Source organism: Chelon labrosus (assembly GCF_963514085.1).
Source record: "Chelon labrosus genome assembly, chromosome: 4".
NCBI lineage: Eukaryota > Metazoa > Chordata > Actinopteri > Mugiliformes > Mugilidae > Chelon > Chelon labrosus.
This window is the reverse complement of record NC_140340.1, coordinates 25,949,810-25,974,087: the sequence shown is the minus strand read 5'-3', so window position 1 is coordinate 25,974,087 and position 24,278 is coordinate 25,949,810. Positions and strand designations below refer to the sequence as shown.

The 24,278-nt window shown below is 41.4% G+C and overlaps 1 protein-coding gene across 1 annotated transcript; it reads right to left on the bottom strand.

Annotated features, from left to right (window-relative positions):
• Positions 1-211: 211 nt before the first annotated feature.
• tafa4b (TAFA chemokine like family member 4b) lies at positions 212-23,193 on the bottom strand. The gene is made up of 5 exons (XM_084543191.1): positions 23,157-23,193; positions 22,144-22,259; positions 13,443-13,598; positions 2,287-2,411; positions 212-292 (listed from the first exon to the last, which is right to left on the bottom strand). Exons 2-5 carry the CDS (start codon positions 22,256-22,258, stop codon positions 281-283), a joined length of 408 nt encoding a protein of 135 aa, XP_084399317.1. The 5' UTR covers position 22,259; positions 23,157-23,193; the 3' UTR covers positions 212-280.
• Positions 23,194-24,278: the final 1,085 nt, after the last annotated feature.

The window sequence follows — 24,278 nt, the reverse complement described above, 5'->3', positions numbered from 1 at the left end:
TTATTGGAAAATAAGCGTCCATTTGTCGTCCAGATATACCCTGATTGTAGTCCATTGGTCTCAGCAACCAGCATAGTATGTATGCTGTAAGTGTGGCTCCACATGGCCAAGCGTACACAGTTGGTGATGAGTGCATTTTATCCAATTGTCTTTTGATGGATATCCTGACAGAGGTCCTTTCTTTCATATTTTTCCCCATCGTATAGTAAATATATGTGAGTCATCCATCCTTTTCCGCATGGTAAGTTTCAGGTTTCCTCATGGCTCAGTGGCTCTCTTGCTATCGGGTGACCTAAAAAAGAAACAATACAAGAGATAAGAGAAGAGAATCAGTGTTACGGAGACACGTAATTACAGAGGGTGACTCTGTGTCCCGCATCACACTCGCCGAATGAATGTTTCCATTTGAAAGACACAATCGGAGGTCAGGGGCCAATATTTAAAATCAAACTATTTCCTCTCTATTTCTGACTCTGTGTCATTGCCACTGAATTGAAAATGTTTGTTTGCAGTCTAGCAGCAGTCTGACTGATTGCAGGGACCAACTCTCTCAACTGCTAAAGCTGGATTTCACGTGTCTTGGAGCTGTAATGGTTTGTTTACCCTCAGGCAGTAAGTTGAAGGCGTATAATTGGAGATGTAAAGAACTTGTTTACCATCAGCAAACGCAATGAATAGGTATGCTCATATATTAAAAACTCTAGTTGTAAATGTGCGCTCATATCGTTAGAGAAACTGATCACGAGGGAAATATTGTGTGGTATCTTTTCCTTGTTCAACAGTGCTCTGATGCCTTGGTCAGGCAATCTATGCATCTCTCTTCAGCATGCCTACGCTGTGTGGGAGTGAAAGAAAGATGGACAGATACAGATCATCATGGTGAATAAGATGCTGAGGTGGTGAAAGCAGGTCATGGGTAAAAAGAGACCTAGTATAAAGAAGAGCGATACAGAGAAAGAAAAAGAGCTTGTCTGTGTGAGCAGTTGCCAGGGAATCGATGTCGCATTGCAACTATCCTCAATGACATCTGCCACCAAGTCTCCAAGTAACTGCTCCGCGGTCCCAAAGCACCTTGCAAATGTACAATTAATGTCCACCGATGCAGTCAGCCATTGGCTCCGCATTCCTCCCTCAGCTGATCGGCTAGTCAGACGGAGTGGGAGAGACAAAACAGGGAGAAGGGGGGAGAAGAAGAAGAAGAGAGATGGCAACATGCAAGAGAATGAGGATAATTGCACCTATCAGTCCCAGAGTTGGTGTTAGGCCCAGGGTCATTAATTCCACTGCCTGTGACTGAGCCCAACAGTGCCTCTGTTCCTTATTTTACCCCACTCACCAATTTAATTATGACTCTTAATTGTAAAGCCTCTGTGGAAGGCCCCTGCCATAATGCATTCTAATGAATGCGACAGATGTTGTGCAGTTATGCCTTCTCTGGAGCAATTACTCGTACGGCGCCTGCGCCTCTTTCCCGTCCAACTGTTTCTCTTTTTATGTTTCACCTGTAAATAAACCGCAACTGCTCGATCCCACGACACGCACCCTGGCACATACATACTCGCAACCCACCCCAGCCGTAAGTCCCGCAAATTAACTTTCACACTTCACACGGCTTACAAAGGGCCATGAAGGACCCCCATTTAAATCAATTTATCTCATCTGAATAGCATCAGTTTACATGCTATCACAAAGCGGTTGTTTGGGGTACAGAGTGAAGTACAGAGGTCTAGTGGGGCTACATCAGCCTCACAAATAATACTCAGCTAGGGGTGTGCTTGTTGATTAGCTCTGGGTTTTCTCTGTAAATTTTTATCGATGTTTGAAGCTAGTGATTAAATTAGACTAACTCGTATTGTTATCTTTTAGAGCCAGTCAACCTTTGTTTACAAAATTAGCTTTAGTCCTTCTGACATCTTCACACAGCTGAATGCAGTGTGGAAAAAGGCGAGAGTTATCAAGTTCAAAGTTTCTTTTACAACACAAACTGAGATGTATCACAGAAAAAAATAAAAATCAATTGATAAATATAAAGAGAATTATTGCAATTCACATGGGACCTTTCGTTGTGACTGCTGATAATTTTACTTTACTGTGTCGCATAGGAATGAGAAGATATTAAAAACTGTGATGACTGGAACTGACTAGATATAAATACATTTAAGCGACAGTGTACAAGCACAAATGCACTAAATCAAGAGAAGGATCTACATACATGTCAGTACTAATTCTGCTAGACAGACACTGGAGAGAAAGACAAACACGGACACAGACAGGTGTCCTTCTTACCTTGGTGGTTTTGACTTTGTTGCCAGTGCTGCAGGACCAGCCGGTCAGGTCAGGGAGGACCTTACATTCCTCTCCGTCCATACATGGCTGCATTTGGCACCACCACTTCTGGGCTACAATGGAAGCTGTTGGAGCAGTGAGGGCAGGGAAACAGAGACAAGAGGTTACTGTCTGAGTGGAAATATGGCAGCATTCACACACACCACCACCACTACACAGTAACATCTGTCAGTGGAAAATACATCAGACAGTAAGGCACCATCATTACTTGCTGTATATCTGCAACTAGCAAATAATTCAACTGTATTTGTACTGTGTAAATATCATGGGTCTTATCCATGGTGCTGGTTCTCCTGATTGGGCAACTATACAATCAGCACCATGGACAGCGCATGTGGCAAACAGCGTGGTTCTGTGCAAACCTACAGTATCTCATGAGAAGTCAAGTGTTTTTCATCTGTGATCTTATTTTTGTCATTTTCTCGGTAGCTAAAATGTATGGAAGTGATCTTGTTTTTTTTTTCTATTTTTTATTTTAATTCGATTAACGTAATCCCCCAACAAGGCATTTTAAAGCCTGTATGGAGTCTGGCATCCACAAGAGAGAAAATGAAAATAGAAGGATAGAAGGAGCAGGGGAAATATGACACAAGGCTTCACTGTCAAACCCAAGCAGCAATAAAAATGTGTGTGAGAGAGAGAGATGACCTTCCTATAATGCTGCTGATGTTCATTTGTGTGCATATTTGCATTCATGCTAATGCGCGGGTTTGAATGTGTGTGTTAGTGGAATTCTCTTCCTATAACTCAGATGAGCTGCTTCGTCTTACTTCTCTTTCGGTTCTTGTGAAACCACATTGAGGCACATTGAGATGATAAATATCTTATTGCATAATGCAGAGAAAAATGGGTTTATGATAAAGAAAACGGTCTGCTTCGGTTATCTGAGACAAGACACTTATGTTTATGATCTATTGTATGACTTTTGCAACGATAAAGGGAAAAACAAAAGGTGCTTTTTATCAAAATGACTGTAACTAAATGCCTTTAAATGTGTTAAAATTAAGTAAAACTTTAGTTATGAATTTAATGGGGTCCAAAAGCCTGAGACAAAATGACATTTACAAATGATAGTATCAGTTTAGCAATCTGAGTGGAAAGTTGAATATCAGACAATGTCAGTATTTGTTCAACTTTTACTTTCATGACTGCATTCACTGAAGCTGCATGTGTTTTGTGTCAAATCTGATAGCGCATCTTATCCCAGCATGGTCTGACAATGTCCAAAAAGCTTTCCATGATGGAACGAACGCTTGTTTTTTCTTCAAGTGTTGATGATGTCATGTGAGTTTGGAGGATACTCCATGACAGACGGCACTGCATGGTCTACTTTGGTCATCTAGTAGTTCTCGCAGAGCTTTGATGTGTATTTGGGCTCATTATCTTGCTGCATTACGAATCCTTCTCCAAACCAAATGCAAACCAGGGGGTGTATCAAAGTTTCATTGCGGGTTTGATACAGTACAGCATTATTCTCTCTACTTTTCGGCTCCTTACAGACACCCTTCTGTTACTGCCACAAATCTAACAAACCTAGACTGAGCAGCAAATAACTTCTTCCAGTCATCCTCACTGAAATGCTGCTATGTCTTAGCTCACCGTGGGCATTTGGTTTCTAAACCATTTTCCCTGTTGAGAAGCGTTAGAGAACCTATACTTCCTCTCAGATCCTCTCAGATTGCCACTAAACAGACTTCTTCTGACAGGATTTTAGCTGACTGGAATCGTGTGGTTATTATTTATCAAATTCTGTATCTGCTGCGGAAGCTGTCTGTATCCCTCCGTAAATAAAGTTTAATATACCGATCCCTTGGTGGTGTAGTCACTTTTGGTCTGTCTGATCTGTACTCTAGCCGTGACTCGACACTGAGAAAGTCACTTTTTGCTTCAAATAATAATTTGACCTCTGTCTCTTTCTCTTACGCCTTAGGCCATGTTTGCCACTATCACAATGCTCCCGTAAGCAATGTTCTGCTGAAACTTGAGACATAGCCACATTTATAACAAGTGAACAATAGCTGCAGGTTGATTTACACAAACAGGCATGGCCTCTTATAAGTCCGACAAATCGTCATTTTGTCCTTAGAATGATGCATCAGTGAGGGTGAAACTGAGTTAGGGTCAAAACCAATGCTAAAGCTGACCCGGAATTGTTCAGTCTTAAATGCTTCTCTTTCAGTTTAAATGTTTTTAATAATGCCTACAGGCTCTATGTGTCTAGTTATTTCAAGGTTTGCATACATTTATAACAGTGTTTCCACGTGGTCTCAGATTTTTGTACCCCAAAAATGTGTAAGCATACGGATAAAAGGGGCCTGATGTGCAGTTAATCTGGTGTTACAAAGCCAACGTTTTCTCATGTATTAGCAGCTGACACTCAAATCTTCCAGATCATCTGACCCACTGTCTAGACAGGAGACAGCTTGATGGCTGAAAATAACTCAATTCCCTCTCTCCTAACTCATCATCCGTTCATTCTCCTGTCTCAAGAGTGGATGCAGAGAGGGATAAAAGAGCGCACCCACTCCTCAAACTTTATTAAGTTGCTGCACTGATGACGTTTAGGAGGAAATTTTGATCTCTGGTGACTATTGTCTCCAGCAAAGGAAGGAGACCTGGTGGTGCTGTCAGGAAAATGGGCTTTCAGCTGCATAATGCAAAGGAACATGGACAAATCCTTTCAAGCATCATGTAAGAGGAAAAGACTGTGACTAAGAGAAAGACAGAGAGAGAGAGGAGGGAGGAAGGCAAGGCTAAATAACAGATGTTCGCCAAGAAAAAATCTACGTAGTGAGGAAATAAGCAGCAAGGGGAGCTCAGAGAGGGAAAGGTGGGAAGGAAAGAGGCCCTGTGCGGATGACTGTCACTGGGTCTAGCAGTGAAATGAGCAGATTAAACAAAGAGGACACAGGAAAGGAGAGTGACAAATTGAGACAGAGTGGAAATAGGCGAGAAGAAGAAAGCTAACTATGCTATCTCAGGGCGTAATGTTGAACACACTGTTATGATGCATGAGCTCCGTGGCAGTAAGTGGTTCTAAAACCCAATGGCTATGTAATGCTTGTTAATGTGGCCATTACAGTGTTGTCGACAGTGCCTTGCACTGCTAGAGTGTTATATAGAGCTAATTGGTATGGCCTTTGAATGCTATTATGGAGTTAGCATTCCCTGCACCTTATCTCATGCTATTACCAGAGCCAGGCGTGACACACAAGAACCTGCCTGTCAAGTCAGAAAATGGACAGGGGCTGTGATGTCATGGATAATTCAGATGTTAGACAGCATTGGAGACACGGGTCTAAACAGGTTAATGATCCAAAGATTGCGCATGTATTGTGTTCCTGTGTTAATTCTGACATCATCACCTGTGGGATGTATAAAGGATATGGGGGTGGCTGCTAGTTAGATTCACTATAAAACATACAAGTTCTGCTACAGTATGAATGGTTGACAAACTCTTTCCACTCTACAAGAACATATTGAATTGTCTCATGTGTAGGGAAATATGAAGCCACAGCAGCACTTACCTAACCCTAACCTTAAAGCAGAACACTCCGTCAACAAGGATCACTAAAACTCAACTAAAGTTCAATGAGTAAGAGTGAAAATGAATCGCTGCTAAATTCTTGACCGAGAATGAAGACATATATTCTACAGGAAAAGGTTAAAAAACTATTTTTATTGAATCTTAGTTTTATCACAACCAAACAAACAACACATAATGATTGTAATGGATTGTTTACCACCCTGTTTCTAAGCCATGCCCTGTTGGTCGTGTTTACTGTGCTCATGAGAAACATCCATATGAACGCCCTTCTCTTGTGGCATTCGCAACCTCGCAAAGTGGAATTTTTCGACGTTCTGATGACGTTCCCAGAAATGGCAGAGCTGGAAGGCGTGTTAATATTATTCAGGGTTGTCTTTGTTTTTTAAATGCGTGAGTAATGCAAGTATGTTCTGTTATTATGACCTCAAATCAGGAAGTGATCAAAGCAGCAGCAACACTGTGGAAAGCAGTCCCTGAGGTGCAGTCATAGTAAATAATTAGACCCTGCAGAGGGGGGTAACACACCCCTTAGCATCAGAAAATCCCAAAGTAGAAGAAGAGGCAGAAACTAAAGAGGAGAAATAGATAAAGAAACGGGTGTTCAGTTCAGCTTCAAAGCCCTTCCAGATGGTTCTCTCAACAAGAACAAAGTTATTTGCATTTACTTTATGAACTTAGCAAGAAGCTTTGTGAGCAGCTGAGATGTTGATAAGAGTAATAATACACACTTGTAAAATATCACTTTCAGGTACATTTAGATCTGATATATTTTTTAAAAAAAAGGTGTGATTAATTTGTATTAATACGCTTGACTATATAAATCCCAATTAAAGTTTTTAATCTATTGAAAGTCCTTTTTTTATTTAGTGTTATAAAGTCTGAGGATAATACTCTACACCCTCGTTTCAACATAATGAGTAAAGTGAAGTAGTCTGGGAGGCAGATGATGTTACCTTCAGACAGAGCCAGGCTGTTTTCCACTGCTTCACCTCACCAATATACACAGTATGCACAAGATGAACAAGAGCAACAAAACCTGAAACATGTGGGCTCAGATGCTTTTAAAAAGACTGAGCTAATTTAACATTTTCACTTGATCTGTGTCATCCTTCCTTTTCACCAACAGGTTCAAGTGAAAATGAATCACTTCCAAGTTCTCAGAATAGAAAGAAGACATACAATATCCATGAAAAGGTTTATAGCACATGGAGTACCTCTCAGTCTACCTACACTAATTGCATCTGTCTCATTAAGAGTCTACATTTATATTCACAAAAGGTGCCTATGCTAATTAAAAAAGGTTTACAGCTCAGGCATTCATTTCATCACAGTTACGCTCAGTTCATTACAACGGGGTCTGCGCTCAAAATGGCACCCTTTCAAGTTCTCTCGCAAACTTTCTGCACGAGATCGGCTCAGGGCAAACGTCTAGACAGTTCTTTGCTTAAGGTGCAGGTGATTAGGCAACACCAGGGACTGAGGCTATGTTATTCCCCAGGTTCCCGCCTATTCTCAGGGGTTCTCTAAATAAGGTCTGCAGAGGTTTCACGCCACAAGGCTGCCTGCAGCTCTGTCTCTCCTCCCGCTGATCACAACATGTCAATCTAGCACGCGCCGGATGAATGTCACTCAGCATTATGTGGCTGCGGCTTTTTCCTTTTTGGGAGTGAGAACAAGCATGTCTGCTGTACGAGCACTCGTCCCTACACAGCTTCTCCTCAGGTCTTCCCGTGCTGCCGCTCGCATTGTCATTGTAATGTTTGTGACATCAAGTGGACGAAGCTGAAACTGCAGGTTCCAGCGCCAAATATAAACTGTATGAATCATTTTTGCATGCAGCACATCGCTTCCTGCCAATTAACACTTTGAGAGAGCATGAGGTTTTCCACCTTTTATTTATGTCATGCACAGTTTGTGTCAAGGAGAGGGCATTTAAGAAGTGTTTTTTGGAAAATCGGAAAAGTCACCAGGTTCAAAGGGACGTCTTTCACCTCTACAGTCCTTCAAGACATATGATAAAGAATAATAGACTGGCCTTCGATATAACAAATTCAATCTCTACATATCCGTTGTATAATTACAGTGTAGCCCGTCTGATGTAAGGCAAGGGCGTACTAATACCATATGTGAACTCAGGCATGCGTCTGAGTGTTTCCCCATTAATACTTCACAAAGGCACCGCCTGAACTCGCTCGGTGGAGTGACCGGGAGTATTAACTGCAACAGGGAGTTTTACTTTGTGCCTCTGTGTGCATGTGTGTCTGGGTACCTGTGTATTGGTATGTGTGCATAATACCTGGTGTGCGCCCGAAATGCATTTCTGTGTTGTTTGTGTGTACGTGTGCGCAGCCCCCACTGTGCAGTAAGTGTACGTCACAACACACACTCACAAGCAGTCCCATGCCCTTGCTCCCAGGTCATTACTATTTAAAGGGAATGCGATGCACCTTCACACACAAGTACATACGCACACATATAGAAAGGTAGGGGATGGACCCAGAGGTATGAATACCCTCAGGCTTTATAACAGCTCCACTCAGCGATGCTGGAGCGCGGAAGCAGTCGGAGAGCAGCATCCATCTCTTTCTACAATGATTTACTAACGCACTGTGTCTCTGTTGCCCCAGCTCAAGCGTCCACGCTAGCACAACCAGGTACGCACGGCGAGAAGACAGGGGCGGAAAACGCACTGGAAAAACTGTCAGAGAAAAGATTATACGCGCCCAGCGGCTGCACGGATACACTGGAACAGACTGACAAAACGACAAAAGCGTGACATTATGGGGGTAGATATTGCAGTAAACAACAGCAGGTCGATGTGTGCTGAGCGCCAAACTAAATTTTTTTGGCCCAGTAATGAAACGCAGTTTGTCTGTCACTGTATCACACACCAGACCAAATCCACTCATCCTCCGTTTTTATCAGGTCACTGCGCTCTCTTTGTTTCTCCACCTGAAAACACGCTTTGATGGCAGAGAGTGTGCGGAAACATTTAAAGTCTTTTTTTTTTTTTTTCTAATACAAAAAGGTCTTTCACTTTTACTACTTTTACATTTTTAACATGCTGCAGAACTCAGATCATTGCAGTTACTAGCGACACTGACGCATAAAGGTCAATTTAATGTGTCACATTCCTCAAGTATTACATTAAGTGGCTCAGTTTAACACGGCAGGTATCAGCTACAATATTAAAATGTTCTCTACACTTTAATGCATCAGTTATTTGACAGTCTGTAAGGGGTCGATTCTCATAGTTAGCACCGTTCCATTTGATGATTTTAATCCAAACTTTTATTGTACAAAATTAATGAATGCAGGTAACAGAGAATTATTAGATTAATCAAATCATAAACAAATAATATAAATTATACTCAACAGATGCAGAGAAATCATGGAGCTTGCTTTTTAAGGATATGACCTTTATTTACTAACCTTGTGAACTTGTGAAATAAATTCAATTTGAGACAAAATTAAATTATAAAGTATATTCTGAATGCTGCCTTATACCTTACCCTTTGATTAGCCTCTTGGGGTTTATTTAACAATACCAAGTCTGCCAAATGTCCAAATGGCCTCACCATACAAGGCACAAAGTCTTTATTCTCACACAACATTCTGACGGCTAATTCTGATTAAAAATAAAAACAAAAAAAAGGACTGCTTCAATGAATGGAGTTCACTTCAGAATGTGTGCTCCACCATGCAGCAGCCAGTAATGGGACCTCTAACCGTTTACTCTTCTTTCAGCCCGCATCAATAATGTAACGCCATTTACACTATGGCTTTTCTACAAAGGCTGTCTGCTGAGAGGGGGTTTGTCTCTTTCCATCAGTGCTCAAGCCTAAAAAAGGTGGGAGCAGCGAGCGCGGGTGTGCGTGCATTTATGTGTGTTTGTTGGGTGAGGTGAGATCTTTTGTAACTGTGAACTCAGAGGTCAGGCATGACTCATGAGATAAGTGCTGCTGAGCACTGGATTTGGAAGTGAGAGGAGGTGAGACTCCGAGGTGAGAGCTGAATAACAAATTAGAAAACCTCATGACTAGTGCGAAAGCAGAGCTGTTCTGTTTGTGTGTGCGTGGCTGTGTGCGTGTTTGCGGGGCCGAAAGAGAAAAAGTGATTAAGGCTCTCCAAAAGAATTCATCACTCAACAACTTTCCATCACACCGTCAGCCTATTAGCTTCTCATCAGTGGCATTTCTATCTTTTTAGCAAAATGAACCAAGTGTCTGAAGTGAACGAACAAAAGCAAGCTATTCCGAAAGGTTAGGAAAGTTCCACATGATTCCTTATTTATCCCAGGTTTCATTACAAAGCCAATCATCTTTGCTATGGTTGCCTGATTTTATCATTATCAAGCAATGGTTCCCATCTAGGAACTCATCAAAGAGGTTAAAAAACAAATCTACTTTTTTATTGGGGGAAAATAGTGCTGAAATGAACTAGCAGGTGTGTTTGTGACTGAACCATTTCAATGGGAAAAGCACCGTCTACTGGTCGCATGCAGAAACAGCAACACTGTGACTGAAGGCTGACAGACAGGCGTTGTATTATGATCACTGGATGTGGAAGGTGATTGGACAGTTTCAGTGAATGCACGGAGAACAGAAATCAGATATGATGCACACTGAAAAACAAACGACCTAACTCTTAGATTTCATTTAATCAATGGAATAAAATAATCAAATAAGGGTACAGATGAAAAACTGTTAACTATCTCTGTTATTTTCTTATTCAGAGTTTATTTTTAAGAGGTCTCAAAGGGACCTCCAGATTTAAAGATGTACTTAACATCTCAGTAACATACTGTAAATGGAAAAGGAAAGTTTATTTTTTATTTGTTATCTATGTCATGCAGAGTTTGTGTCGAGGAGAGGGATATAGAACATTGTATGTGCTGATTTGAGTAAGGTCAGAATAATGATAAAAAATAAAATTGTTAAAATTTTTATAATCCAGCAATTTTGGTGATTGCATTTTCTAACTCACACAGTGGTGGAGTGAGCCATCTCAGCTATTTCTATACTCCTCCTCTTTCTATACTCCTCTGATACTGCTATGTTGTTTAGGTTTCTTGTGAATGAAGCAGATTTGCTTAAGTTTTTGCAACATACTTGCCTCAAATCTCCCTGTGGGCACAAATAAAGTATTTTTGAATTGATCTGAGTTGAATTGAAAAAGGAGGAAATACAGCCAGCAAAAGGCAATGGTTATATACAAAAAAACACCATGTATGTTAGAAATGTCTGTGTTTTTATTAAATGATTTTACTCACTAAGCTAAGAGAGTTTAATTAATTCCTGTCGACTTGATAATGGGAAATAAACAAAGCAAAAACTGACAATCTGATCTGGTCGATTCACTTTATTTCTGTTCACACGTCCCACATCAGACTCTCTGTTTGTGTGGATTTATTTGCCAATCTTGTGTGAGTGTGGAATCAGCTTCCACCCTCCACCCCCTGCCTGACCTTAACAGTTTGAATAACCCATGTGCTATGGAGAGTCGCTCTCTCTACTCACGTATGAGACAACTATGTATTTTCCTCTGGTGGGAGCCTAATACAGTGTGATTGGATCAGGTTGGCTGACACTGCGTGTGTGTTTGATCTCAGCGGAGCGTATGTGGATGATAGGGGTCAGTGACACGGCTTGTTTCTTGCTGGGCAGGAGCTCTCGGAGCGGACAAACAGGTGGAACAAAGGTCTATGAAAACGACTCACACCTTTCATCTGTCTATCATCTCTAGAGCCACACCAACACAGCAAGCCTAAACAGACACTATTATATGTACTATATATGCTATGCTAAGGTTTTAAATCTGCAAATTTTAATTTTTTAATTCTAATTTTTCTCTTTCACCATCTGCTGCCTTCTCAAGTGACCTGACTAGATATGATATGGACTTCTGTCCCAAATACTATCAAGCCTTTTAAACGTCAGTATTCAATTTCACATCTGTTGCCACATGTTTGCCTCCCCTTGTCGTGAGGCATGGGGGAATGATAGAGGCAGGGTGACGCTTGTGACTGGGCTTCTATTACCTGCATTAGTGGCTTTAACCTTTCATGCTACACAATCTCCTTGGGACACGATGAACCGCAAACTGTTGTTATAGCAGGGCAGGTGTAAAGTAAAATATATCACATATCTCTGCACTATTTAACATATTAGCATACATTATCCCATCATATTCATCTGTAATATAACGTCTATATTGCATATAGTTTTCTTGGGGCTGTCGTATATTCATATAACAGTAACATAGGCTTTTCTGATTAATGCTTTGATTGCTGGCTCTATAAATCCTTTTTATCCATGATCAATCTCCCATGTAATGATGTTTCTGTCATGTTTAAATGCTGCCCGTACGCTTTATCCAGACGCATGTGTGAATTCATCTGCTTGATTCTACTTATTTCTTTTCTTTTCCACCATCCTCTTTTTCTGTCCTTCTACCCAATTTCTCGTGCTTAATGGAAATTTGCCATTGCTACCTTCGCTGTGGGTGTTCCAGTGTCTGGGATCTGAAAAACATCTTGAGACAATTTTTATTGTAACTGATGCTATATAAGAAAGAATTCACTGAACTGAATTGGCTACCTTTTTGAAGGTGCTCTGGTGTGCATGTGACATTTGGAAACATTACAGCGTCTTTCCAGTTGACTTTCAATTATTCATGACTGTAAGCAAAATCTCCTACTGAGGACATTTATTGCTGCGCTCACTTCTTTTGTGTTTCTTCATTGTGAGGACAGAAAGAAACGAGGCAGTTTTCCATTCATCTTTTCATGCTTTCAGCCACTAAAGTTGCTGCTCTGCCTGCGTTAGAAGAAGAGTGGCACCGTCCAAGAAGGCGAGCCCAACCGGGCAGCAATTTAAAAATAAAGCACAGCCTATTAATCTTTCCTGCAACTGACGCATTTATTTATGTTGCTAATATTTCAAAATGAACCGGGTAATGATGTGTTTTAGGTGAGAAGTTTCGTGTAGCAACTTTAATGATGCAAGATGATTAAAAACACTTTTTAGCCTCCGTGACCCCGGCAGACTCAGCAGCGCGTCAGCTATTACAAAAACATGTCGTGCTGCCGAGCACTTTCCAAACCGACAAAAACATTCATTTGGAATTCAAGTCATGTTCCCGATGTTTCCAATGGATACCAAATATGTGGCTGAAATGGAGAGGTGCTACTGCAGTATAGTGAGGAGATGTCTACGAAATGATGCTCAAGGCTCAGGAACAGAAACACAATATTTAGGGACAATACTCCCCTGGCTGTAGCTGTCACATAACTTAATAACAAGTATTGGAACCACTGACTTTATGTAAGACGTAGAAGTTGCAACTGATCAAGTTATGTTATTGTATTTTACGTTCACAGCGAGCAGCTCTGCTATAATTATTGTAAAATTACTTCGACATTTCTTTCCCAGAAACAGCAATTCATGTCACATTTGAGAAATTTGCAACCTTTGGAGCTGACATTGGAAGTTGGACACAAGAAACAGAGTGTATTCAACATACACATTCAAACTGTGGGGTACCTTACCTTCCACGCACGAGGGTCTGGCTCTGGTGGTGCCAGCGACCTGGCCCGGGAAACAGGAACACTTGACGGTTTGAGAGCGCTCCTCGATCTTATTCTTATTACAACAGCGATGCACGGCCACCACCTCACATGTCCCCTGTTTCACCTGGTACGATACTGCGAGACAGAGAAAGACAGGGCAGACTTATTTGCTAGAAATTGGTAGACTTTGAGAGCAATGTTGTTTGGTATTTTGACGTTTTTATGCCTCAAATATGCACCGGCTTGTCTAGGGGTTTAACAAAGCTGCTTAATAATTCACTTTTGTTTAAGCTCCTCAATCTATCGCAGTCTTACGGTCTTACTTTGATTCATAAGTAAACACTCTGTAGATATACTTTGCTTTTATTCTCAGCCCATTGCCCTCATTAAAATTGTCACAGAGGCTGATCTGTTGTTCTCATTGTCTGCAGATGAAAAAGAAAATACGAGAGCAGAAAATGTTGAGAAATTTCTATTGACTCCTTTCAGACAAAATAAACCTCTTGATCTCTGGCCAGAGCTGCAGAGTCTCTGCCTGCATTTATTTTCATGTTTTTATGTCTCTGAATATGTGCATGCTCTGCCTCTCTGCATTTGTGTGTACTCCTTCTCGCACGTTCCTGGAAGTCATAATTTATATGAGGATAATTGCTTTTAAGCTCCTGGGACTGGTTAATTATAACATTCTCCTGACAGTAATGGGACAGAAGGGCACCCGTAAAGGACCAGTGTGTAGATTTTAGGGCGATCTGTCAGCAGAAATGGAATATAGTTTTCATAATTATGTTTTGATTAGTGTGTAATCACCTGTAACTAAGAAATATTATGTTTTCATTATCTTAGATTGAGCCTATCATATCTACAGAAGGAGTGCTTCTTCTTCCACTGAGACATCTGGATGCTCTGTTTCTACAGTAGCCTAGAATGGACAAACTTAACACTGAGTCTACTGAGGGTCTTTGGAAGTGACAGCCACCGTGGGTTCTCTTTCAAACTTGGAAATTTAGAGGTGAGGGAGGGGTGTTCAAGATGGCGGCAATCTGTGACTTCACCTCTAGATGGCACTAAATATGACACACTGGTCCTTTAACTAAAATAGCATTTTAAGCCAAAGCGTTCTGGCCTTTGGCAAAATGTGTCTTTAAGTGTGTAACATGTGACTTAACAATATATTAAACGCAACATTATCTGGACGATCAAACAACTTCAAATCCATGTCGGCCTTTATGATCCAGATTTTTTTCTAAGCAGATCAGCCACCACAAATGATAAGGCTCTTTTTATGAAACAGCTTACAAAGGAAGTCACATATGTAGGTATTGATATTCTAACCTCATTGCATCTACCACATGTACATGATAATGCCCAAAGAATAATGTGTAAATAGGCTTATGTAGTATGTTAATGTTGAGAAGTGTGTACTGCATAGTGTCTGTGTCAATGTAGCATTTCACGCAGCACATTAAACCCTGTGAATCTCTTAGGAGAAGGGTTTTTGTGCCCACCTAAAGGAACCACAACTGTTGGGTAAAATGTTCAGTGAATCTAATCTTTGCTTATGGCTTCTGAATGGATTCCAGCTGCCTTATCTTCCCTCTCAAAGCTTGTTGTGCACACTTGAGAGTCTCTGGCATCGTTTCCTGAGCACAGCAAACCCTGCCGGCGACATTACTACCTATAAGCCTCTTTACAGCCCTGGGAAAACCCGGTTATACTGTACTATAAGCCCAGATTTCATATATGTACGTGACTTTACCTAGACTCCAAAACTTTTCATGCTCAGCTGAATGAGCTTTGCAGGGAAACACAAATGTGTGAGCAAACACACAAACATGGCACGCACACACTCTCTGTAGAGGCTTCCATTTCTACAGGCCATGGCCCCTCTCATCCTTTCTGATTTAAAGTTTGTTTGTTCTCTTCTCCAGAGAGCCCCATCAATGATCCCTGGCTCTCTGAGGGCACCCCTCCGCTATCATCCCTCCACTTTCATTTCCCTCACTCCTCCGTCTCAGGCTCTCCTGAGGCTGGAGCAGCCGCCGGATTACCCCCACCTCCCCTACACACACACATGCACACACAAACACACACACAAGCATACATAGCTTCTATCTACCGATAAATATCAAGAAAATAAAACCATCAATGTAGCCTGTAATGATCACATTGAAAGCACAATGAAAAAATGTAGAAAAAATCGTGTTAATCAAGTTCCTATGTTTAATCCCTCATTATTATAATTAATCTGCACTAAAAATGCGAAACTATTGCGGAGCTGTAACTGGGTGACACTTCTCAATCTGCTGGACCCATCTTGGAAAACGGCAGCTTGTTAATGAGAAAGAAAGAGAGGGAGAGTCAACCAGGAGGAGGAAAAGTGGTGTCAAATGCAGCAGAGAGAACAAAGAGCAGCTCGCCTTCCACTGGCATAATGAGGTCAGAAGGTGCAGTGGTCTCCTCTCTTTATTGCCTATATCAGGCCTGGGCAGAGGCTGTTTGTACTGTAAAACAGTAAAGCTTTGAGGATGTGTGTGTGAGCAGTGGATGATAAAGGCAACTGAACTTAATTTATGCACCTTATTTTTCAGTCTGCCTATGGTTTGTGCCCTAATTAAAAACCTGCAGCATATATTAATACAAATAAGGTCAGTCTGGGCTGGTCTGAGGTATGAGCACAGCCCACATGCTTCTCAGAAAGTGAATTGTGGTATTTAAAGTAGACAGGATACAGAACCTCGGTTCTTGTGGTGTGCAGATGCAGGTAAATGTAGGGGGAGGTGGGGGTCCAAGGTGCTCTTCAAGTAAATATTTTAAGAGTCTTTCTTCCATGGCCGGTTCAAAAAGACATTAAAAACAACTTCAGAGTGTTTCAGAGTGTCCCGATGTAGCTTTCATCAGGGAACATCACAACACACGAAAACCACATTACAACACTACCGGTGGTATGTTACTGTCATTAACCAAGATAAAATGATGTGTTATTGTGGGGAGCCTGGCCAGAGTGGCATAAAATATAAAATTTACAAATAACAGTGCTTCCATGGAGACCACTCTATATGTTGCCACGGCAACGCTGGAGGTTCGTTGTACCGTGATGGTTTAACTATGTTTTTTTTGTGCAATATTAAAATGTCATGTTTACTGGGGGTGACAACTCTGTGTGTAGGGCTTTAAGTTGACTTTGTCCAATTTGTGATGAGAAAACAAATTTTTATTGGTAGTCTCATGACCGTTTTACTGGAAGTTTAAAAAACGGTGATAAAAGTTAAATAAATGGCATGACAAACAACAAATTTTAAACTCCCGTCTCTTATTGTACAACTGGTTTACCAGGCGAACACGGTAATTTTACTACATGTGTAATCAAAACTAGTTTAAAAAACAAATTAAAAATAAATTAAACTTAACTGAACAAAACCCAACTCATTTGACCAAATCTTGACTTAATGTCACATGCACACAGGTATGTGCCAACAAAAATGGCTGGGTTTATGTAGGCCCCTCCGTCAGATGGAACCAATCTAGACTGAACCACAGATGAGACAAAGTGACTTCCCTAAACAGGTAAGTGACTAAGTTATTCAATTTTACCCTCTTCTCATTAAACATACCTCTGTTTATCATGTGACACACTTTCCCCACCATTTATTAACCAACCACATTTACCATATAATAAATAACTCTTCAAAGACAACACATTCCCATTTTCCTTCCCCCTCACATATGGTCTTTCCCATCGACGGCACTCATGATGTTGCCCACTGCTTAATTACAGGATGTGATTACATGTTTCCTTCTTTTTGTCCCTGGAACACATGGTAGAGTAACAGAGGGAATTATGAACGTATGAGGGCCTGCACAAACCAATACACAATAATGAAACCCAATACTCTGCAACTATGATGGAACTACAGCTAAAACAAACAAAAGATTAACAAGCACGGTTAAACTAGTGTGCAGTGCGGCAATGTTGGTAGAAATATGGACAAATGGCATGCCCTCACCCACTTTGTCACAGTTATATATAACAAATATGCAGCTGTTTTTGCTCTCAAACAAACTGCTGGAGGAATATCAGCCTGGTGATAATAAACTACAATCTGTAGATGATATGTGCTAGAGTTTTTCTTAAATGATATAATTTCAATAAAATGACTGGGAGAGGTTACAAATATGAACACACACACACACACACACACACACACACACACACACACACACACATATATATATATATATATATATATATATATATATATATATATAAGAAAGATAACTGGATATGTTTTGCATGAGTTTATGTGCTGATGGGCTTCTGAGCCTGTAAATACTGGGCATGTTTCTGAAAGAAGAAGAAATACGCATCTTTGAAGGTGCAGCTATAATTTATACCCTTGAGCATCCAAGATATTTAATCAATAAACAGAGGATAGGAAGCCAGATAGAGTTTACAGACAAAATCTATTAAATGTGGGAGAAATCAGGTCAAAGCCTCCCAATCAGAAAGCCCAGAAACTAAAAGTATAATGCTATTTATTGTCTCTCTTAAAGGTTAGGGTTTTGATTGAATTATTGAACTGAATTAAATAAGATTAACTTTCAAATCTTAAATTCACTAATTTCCAAGTAGAGGGTAGGGACACTATTTCGACAACACTGCGTACAAAGCTGCCTGTAAAGTCATGAATGATTTGTGGGATACAGACCAAAGAAAATGGGCAATTATTTCAATTATTTGAATTGGCCACCATTAAGAAAGATGCTTATTAAGAATCAGATTGTTCAAATAACCAGAGAACCAACTTATGTTTCTGATCATTTACTCGCTCACCAGTAGCAAACATCACTAACAAAAAGCTTTGAACAACAAGTGTGTCTAGCCTCAGGCAGTTCATCACTTCATCGGGTCCCGGGAACAATTCTGCTGTCGTTTGTGCTTCTTGCAGCGTGTTTGTGTGCTTGCAGGTGTTGTGAGTATTAGCACTGCACCTGATGTCAAATGGATGAAAATGTTTTCTTAATTTGCTTGTGTTTTGTCTCCTTGCACGTGTTTTCTCAAGCTGCAGTGCGTTGAGCTCTCTCGGCCATGGTAGGTTTGAGCTAAACGCAAACAAATATGCTTATACCTACAGTATTTTTACAGTGCACCACAAGGAAAGCAGTAGTGGATGTTGTGTAAATGTTTCTGCATTGCCTCAGATTACTTGATTTAGAACCAACTGTATAAATGTTTCATGTTTAGCGCACCGCTACAAACAAAAGGCAGACATTATTTTCTTGGCTGGAGCGTTGCTGAGAAATAAACTTTCAGAAAGTTTCCAGGGTCTCTGATGGAAACAGATTAAAGTTGGTTCCAAACCAATAAGTCTATATTGAAATAGTAGAGAACAAGCCCCAGACATCAGAAAAAATACTGCAGCTCAACTGGGAGGACCTCATCTGCTTAAGATTCATGCGTTGAACAGTCAGCTTCCAGCGATATACACATAATAACAGTGTATCTAATGTCTCAATGTTGCCTTTAAACCATTCAGTTATGGCCATCTGAGTGTAATAGAGCCCAGCACACGCTGAGATGAAAAGACTTCTCAAGCATGGCTAAATGCTTCTATTCCTGCGGCAGGCAGAAGGGAGGCGCGGTGGTGGTGGAGGGTGGTAACAATAGACGGGCAGCCAACAAACCAAGATACCTTGAACTGATGGGTTAGCCAGGCGATTGATGTATTCTGACAGACAGAAGCAAGCAGGAGCATTGTACAATTTATCAAAAAGCTGTGTCTTCCCCCTGTCAATATCTGACAAGCATGTCCACTGCTACGAAAGGCCAGGCGTCTGCCAGGAGTGTCAGAGTCGATGTAGAGGTGACAAACTGTACATGTCTGTGGGAACACACAGGGAAGCTTCAAGAGAGCAAGATTACAATTATCAGATGTTTGAAACAAGGTGAGAATAATGCCAAACCTATTCATATACACTCCATATTTACTACAGCAAGTGTCTGGTGCTTTCTTTTCTCTATTCCTTCCTTCTTTCTATGTCCCTCTTTAAGTCCGTAGATCACTCATTATCCTTCCTTGCCCCATCTCCTTCTTACCCTGGTCCTGCACAGCCCATCAATCCACCTGACATTATCAGTGTTTTACAGGCCCACATCAGGCCTTATGCTAATTATAAGGCCTGATGTGATCTGGTAATGCTGCGCGACAAATCTATCCCCTATAAAAACCTGCTTACTTGACCTTGCCGGGTCTGCTCTGTTTTTTTTTTCAAGGAGACAAACATCGTTAGAGTAGAACACAGACTGGGGTGCAGCATGTTCAAAGAAATGGGTGCAGAGATGCGGCGCAAATGCGACAGTGACATTTAAAATGCAGCAGGTGCCACGCTACACATATGGTTCCTCGCGTGAAACGAGGTGGGGACAGAAGGTCCCACGAACAATATATTTTATTACACGTATGAGGCACTCAATCAGCAGTCGTTTCGAGACAAAATATTTGGTTTGCCACATATGCCTATAGCAGGCTGTAATGAGAGAGCCTATGACTGGCAGGTTGGGGCTAAATTTAATCTTAAATAATTAAGTATTCAAACTAGAAAAATAGACATGCTGCAGTTGCGGTGCCATCGCCAGAACACAATAGGACTCATTTGCTGGGAGGCACAGTTGTTATAGTGACAGCACGGTGAGTGGTTTTACCATTGTTGATGTGAATAATGATTTGTTTTCTTTTACCTTGACAGCTCTCGAACGCGGTTTATTGTGTGACCTGCTTATGGATTGCAAAATGCTGCTGTTATGAAAGACAACATGGGACCAAATGAATGACATCAAAAACAGTAAAGCATTGGTGGCTTCAGGTTTCTCTGTAGGTTTTCTCAACTTCTACACAGCTTTGTTCTGTGCATAGAATTAATACATTAGCTGGTCTTTCTGAGGTGCTGTATGTTTCAGGTAGATGAGGTGCAGAGGAGATGGCTTCTACCTGCGCTGAGATAATGATGTACACTATGTTCTATTAACTTCTCTTATCTGGGCAGTCAGGACCAAAAGGAAACATGGATTATTTTTGTCCTGGGAAATGGACTCATTTTGCCTACAGATCAGATGAAAAGGAACGTGAACTGACTTGTGCTGGTTTTTAGACACTTCAGGCCACCTGCCCAGTGAACCAGTGCAGCGATTACTGAGTCACATACTGGAATTTGGAGCATCCAGAGTACATGTTAGTTTCCCCCAATGATCAGTCATACCTGCATTGTTAATGTTGCATTCATTCCCATTATACATTTATTTATTCTTGAGATGAATTGAGGTTTTTTTCAGCTTGGGTCTGAGAGTGACATTGAGTAAACGAGACAAAGATGAAAAATACACACACATCCAGAGGAGTATTTTTTGACCTCTGGAGCCACCGTGTGGCAGCAACGGGAACATCAGCAGGATCGTGCAGCCAACCAATGTCTCACTGAATAGCCAATTAAACAGGAGTAAAAGCACTTAAGAAAAAACACTGAAAATGTATCTAGCAGTCATAACATACACCCAATTATTTTCCGGCCTCGAACTGCTTTGTGTGTTTGTGCCTGATGTGTTGGTGTTCACAGGCAACAAGTCCTAAACTTCCACCAATTAGAATAAACCTTCAAATAAAAAGCAGTAGTCAGTTTGAGAGCAAGACATCTTGTTTCGTAGCGACGGCGAAATAAGAAGGGGGCAGGCACCCGGTCCGACCTTCACATCACACGCAGCCTGCAATTAGCAGTGTCCCCGCCGTAAGCAGGCGGCCTGCTCTCTGTCAAAGGGAAACTAATGCCATCACTCACTGAACACACTGGATGGTGGTAGCATGTCTGTGGCGCATAAAGGTCACCTTGCAAAACAAGAGCGGTGAGAGCGAAGAAACCGAGGGATAATTAAGGGAATTGTCATAATTAAGCGCAAGGAAGAGGTGACATGGGACTGTGCTGCCAACAAGTTGTGGCCAAAGATGCTGTGACTCAGCACAACTGTCCCTGTTATCAGCACAGATGAAATATTAATAAGACTGTGCTGGTCTTTTCTTTTCTTTTTTTTTTTTTGGCTCCGGGGGTCTTGTCTTCATGGCTTATAAAGATTAAAGACAGAGAATAGATTTTGCTTTCAGGGCTGAATTAAGTCAGAGTTAGTAAGCCACGTTTTCTTCTTTTTTAAATGAAATAATGCTTGCTGAACTGAAGTCAAGAGCCCATGTCCTCTTCAACATGAGGTCTACATACTATTTTATAGCTACACACTAAACCACTGAGTGTCAAGCCATTTGAGAACAACAGCATCATCCCAGAACTGCTGGATGTCTCCACTCTGAATAGATCAGATCTCACCCACACTGATCTATTTGTGTTGACAGCTCCTGACAGCTTAAGTGCCATTTGTATCTGAATGGGCTGGATCAGTCAAACAGAGGTGAGTTTGCATCCAAGCCCAAAACGAGGACTTGTCTAGATTACGTTGTGTCATATTGAGGAGCAGAGCAAATTGTCCCCTCTCTGCCTCCTGCTCCTCCTCTTCCTCCTCCTCCAGGATGTGCATGGCTCAGTCAGCGACAGACTCGGGGAACATGTGTTATACCTCTGAAGTGACAGTGTAATTAACCTCTGGTGGTGTTGGAAGGGGAGTTCGGAGCAAGACCCGGTGTACCTGTCGGTCCCCGATGGTTACGGTTGCCGGCAGACGCTGGGTCAACGCAGAGCATCACCAAGGCAACAAGGAAGGCCACCTGCCAAGGCCAAGCTGACCTCCCCCAGAAGTTCATCCTTAGCGAGGAGAGAGATGGGTAAAGAGGGGAGAGAAGTAGGAAGAGGGCATTAGAAGAGGTTAGAAACGGGAAGCAGGACAGCACCGCAAACAAAAAGTATTGCTTTTCAAACAAACATAGTGAACCAGCAAAGGTCAAAATGACACGCTCAAGAACAGAGTGGAACTGAGGAACATTTTCTTCCAGGTCAAACACACACACACACACACACACACACACACACACACACACACACACACATCGTAGGCCGAGTAGTTACAGCTTTAGCCATACCATTACATTAGGATTAACCAATTTTCCTCTGGCAGCAGCATATTCCAAGAGTCAGCTTTATGAGTCCTGAATAGGCTCAGCCCAGAAATGATAACATATGGTTAATGATCGCAACTAACCATTATTTCCATTACTGATTATTCTGCACAATGTTTGCTTCTTGGTGGCGAAAAACATTGGAAAATCATCCATCACAAACTCCCAGAGACCAAGATGATGTCTTTAAAAAGCCTGTTTAGTGCGACCAACAGTTCAAAACTGAAAGATGTTTTATTAACAATCATATATGAGAAAAAAGAGCAGAAAGGTTTAATGTCCGAGCAGCTAGAACGAGTGAATGTTGGCATTTTTTTCTGTTTCAGGATAATTATTCATTCATCGATATTGCTGATGAATTATCTGTCAGCCAAAATAAATTGATTCTGATCATCAGTTAGTCTTTTAGTTGTCTCAAAATGTCATTCTCACTGTTTTAAACTTTTGGCCAACCCTTGTGAAGCAACACATTATGAGAATATTTCAATAGACCATTAAAAAAAAACAGTAACCAATAATGGACATAACGGTTGCAGCACTGGATGCTTACTTGGTTTTTGTCCATGTACACAGGATGTCAGCTCACCTGTTGGCCGTCTCTGTCTCCTTTGGTCTCTCTTCCACTGTTCAACTTCTTTATGGACAGTAGGTACAGGACATGGCTGCATTCACTGACGCCTCAAATCTTGCTCTTCTTCCTCCCGGTCTCCTCTTCCTCAGCTCAAACAGAGGGAGCCTCTGGAGAAAGGAGGTACAAAGACATCATGTCAGAGAGGCCAGCTTGCCCTGGGGTTCCTCAGTGACCTCCTGGCCTTGTATGAAGGTCTGCATACAAACACAAATACACACATGCAACCGCACATGGGGTGGAGATGTGAAGGCCTAGATTCTGTCAGATCCATTGTTTACAATGGGTTCACCTACCCCCAGGCTGAATGTGATCCCCACATCACACACAGCTCTCCCCTCTTCTCTCTCACAAACACACATCATGTACATCCACCCACAAATGGACACCCTGCAGCAGTGAGCGTGACATTCTAGAAACACAATGGGTGTACATAAGAGGAACCTGCAGAATAGTCTTTTATCTAAAAACAAACCAGATAATCAAACAAGTCATAAACACAAGTTGTCGCTCTACACACAAACATACAGTACATTTGTACAGACTTTGCAAGGTAAATTCAAAGTCTATCTGAGGGAAGCAGGAGAGACTCTCCTGAATTACAGCTGAGTGGCAGCTTCTGATGCATGCACACTTCTACACACTCTCACTCACACAGAGAGAGAGCAAATTACCATGCTGCCATAAAAGTGTGTCAACAGACCTCTCTTTACAAAGGGACTACGTCTGCAATCCAAATGAAAGACAACAGATACACATTAATAACAAAATGTTCTCCCCTCCTCGTACCTCCATTATTCATCATGACTTATTGATATGCAGCTCTGTCGGTAATATGCAGAAAAACTTCCTGGGAAGGTATGAAGTGCGACCAGGCCTGATTCCCCCTCCTCACTCATCTGTGTAGTGCCACTGCCCCCTGGTGGGGAACAAACCAACAGCAAGAGCCACAAAAAATGTGTTGGAAGATTGAGAAGAGATGCCTCAGGAAGGAGATCTACAGAAATTAGCAAAACAGTGTGTCATAGCTACTATGTGTGACTGGTAACAAAGAGAAAGACGCAGGCGTCTTTAGCATCG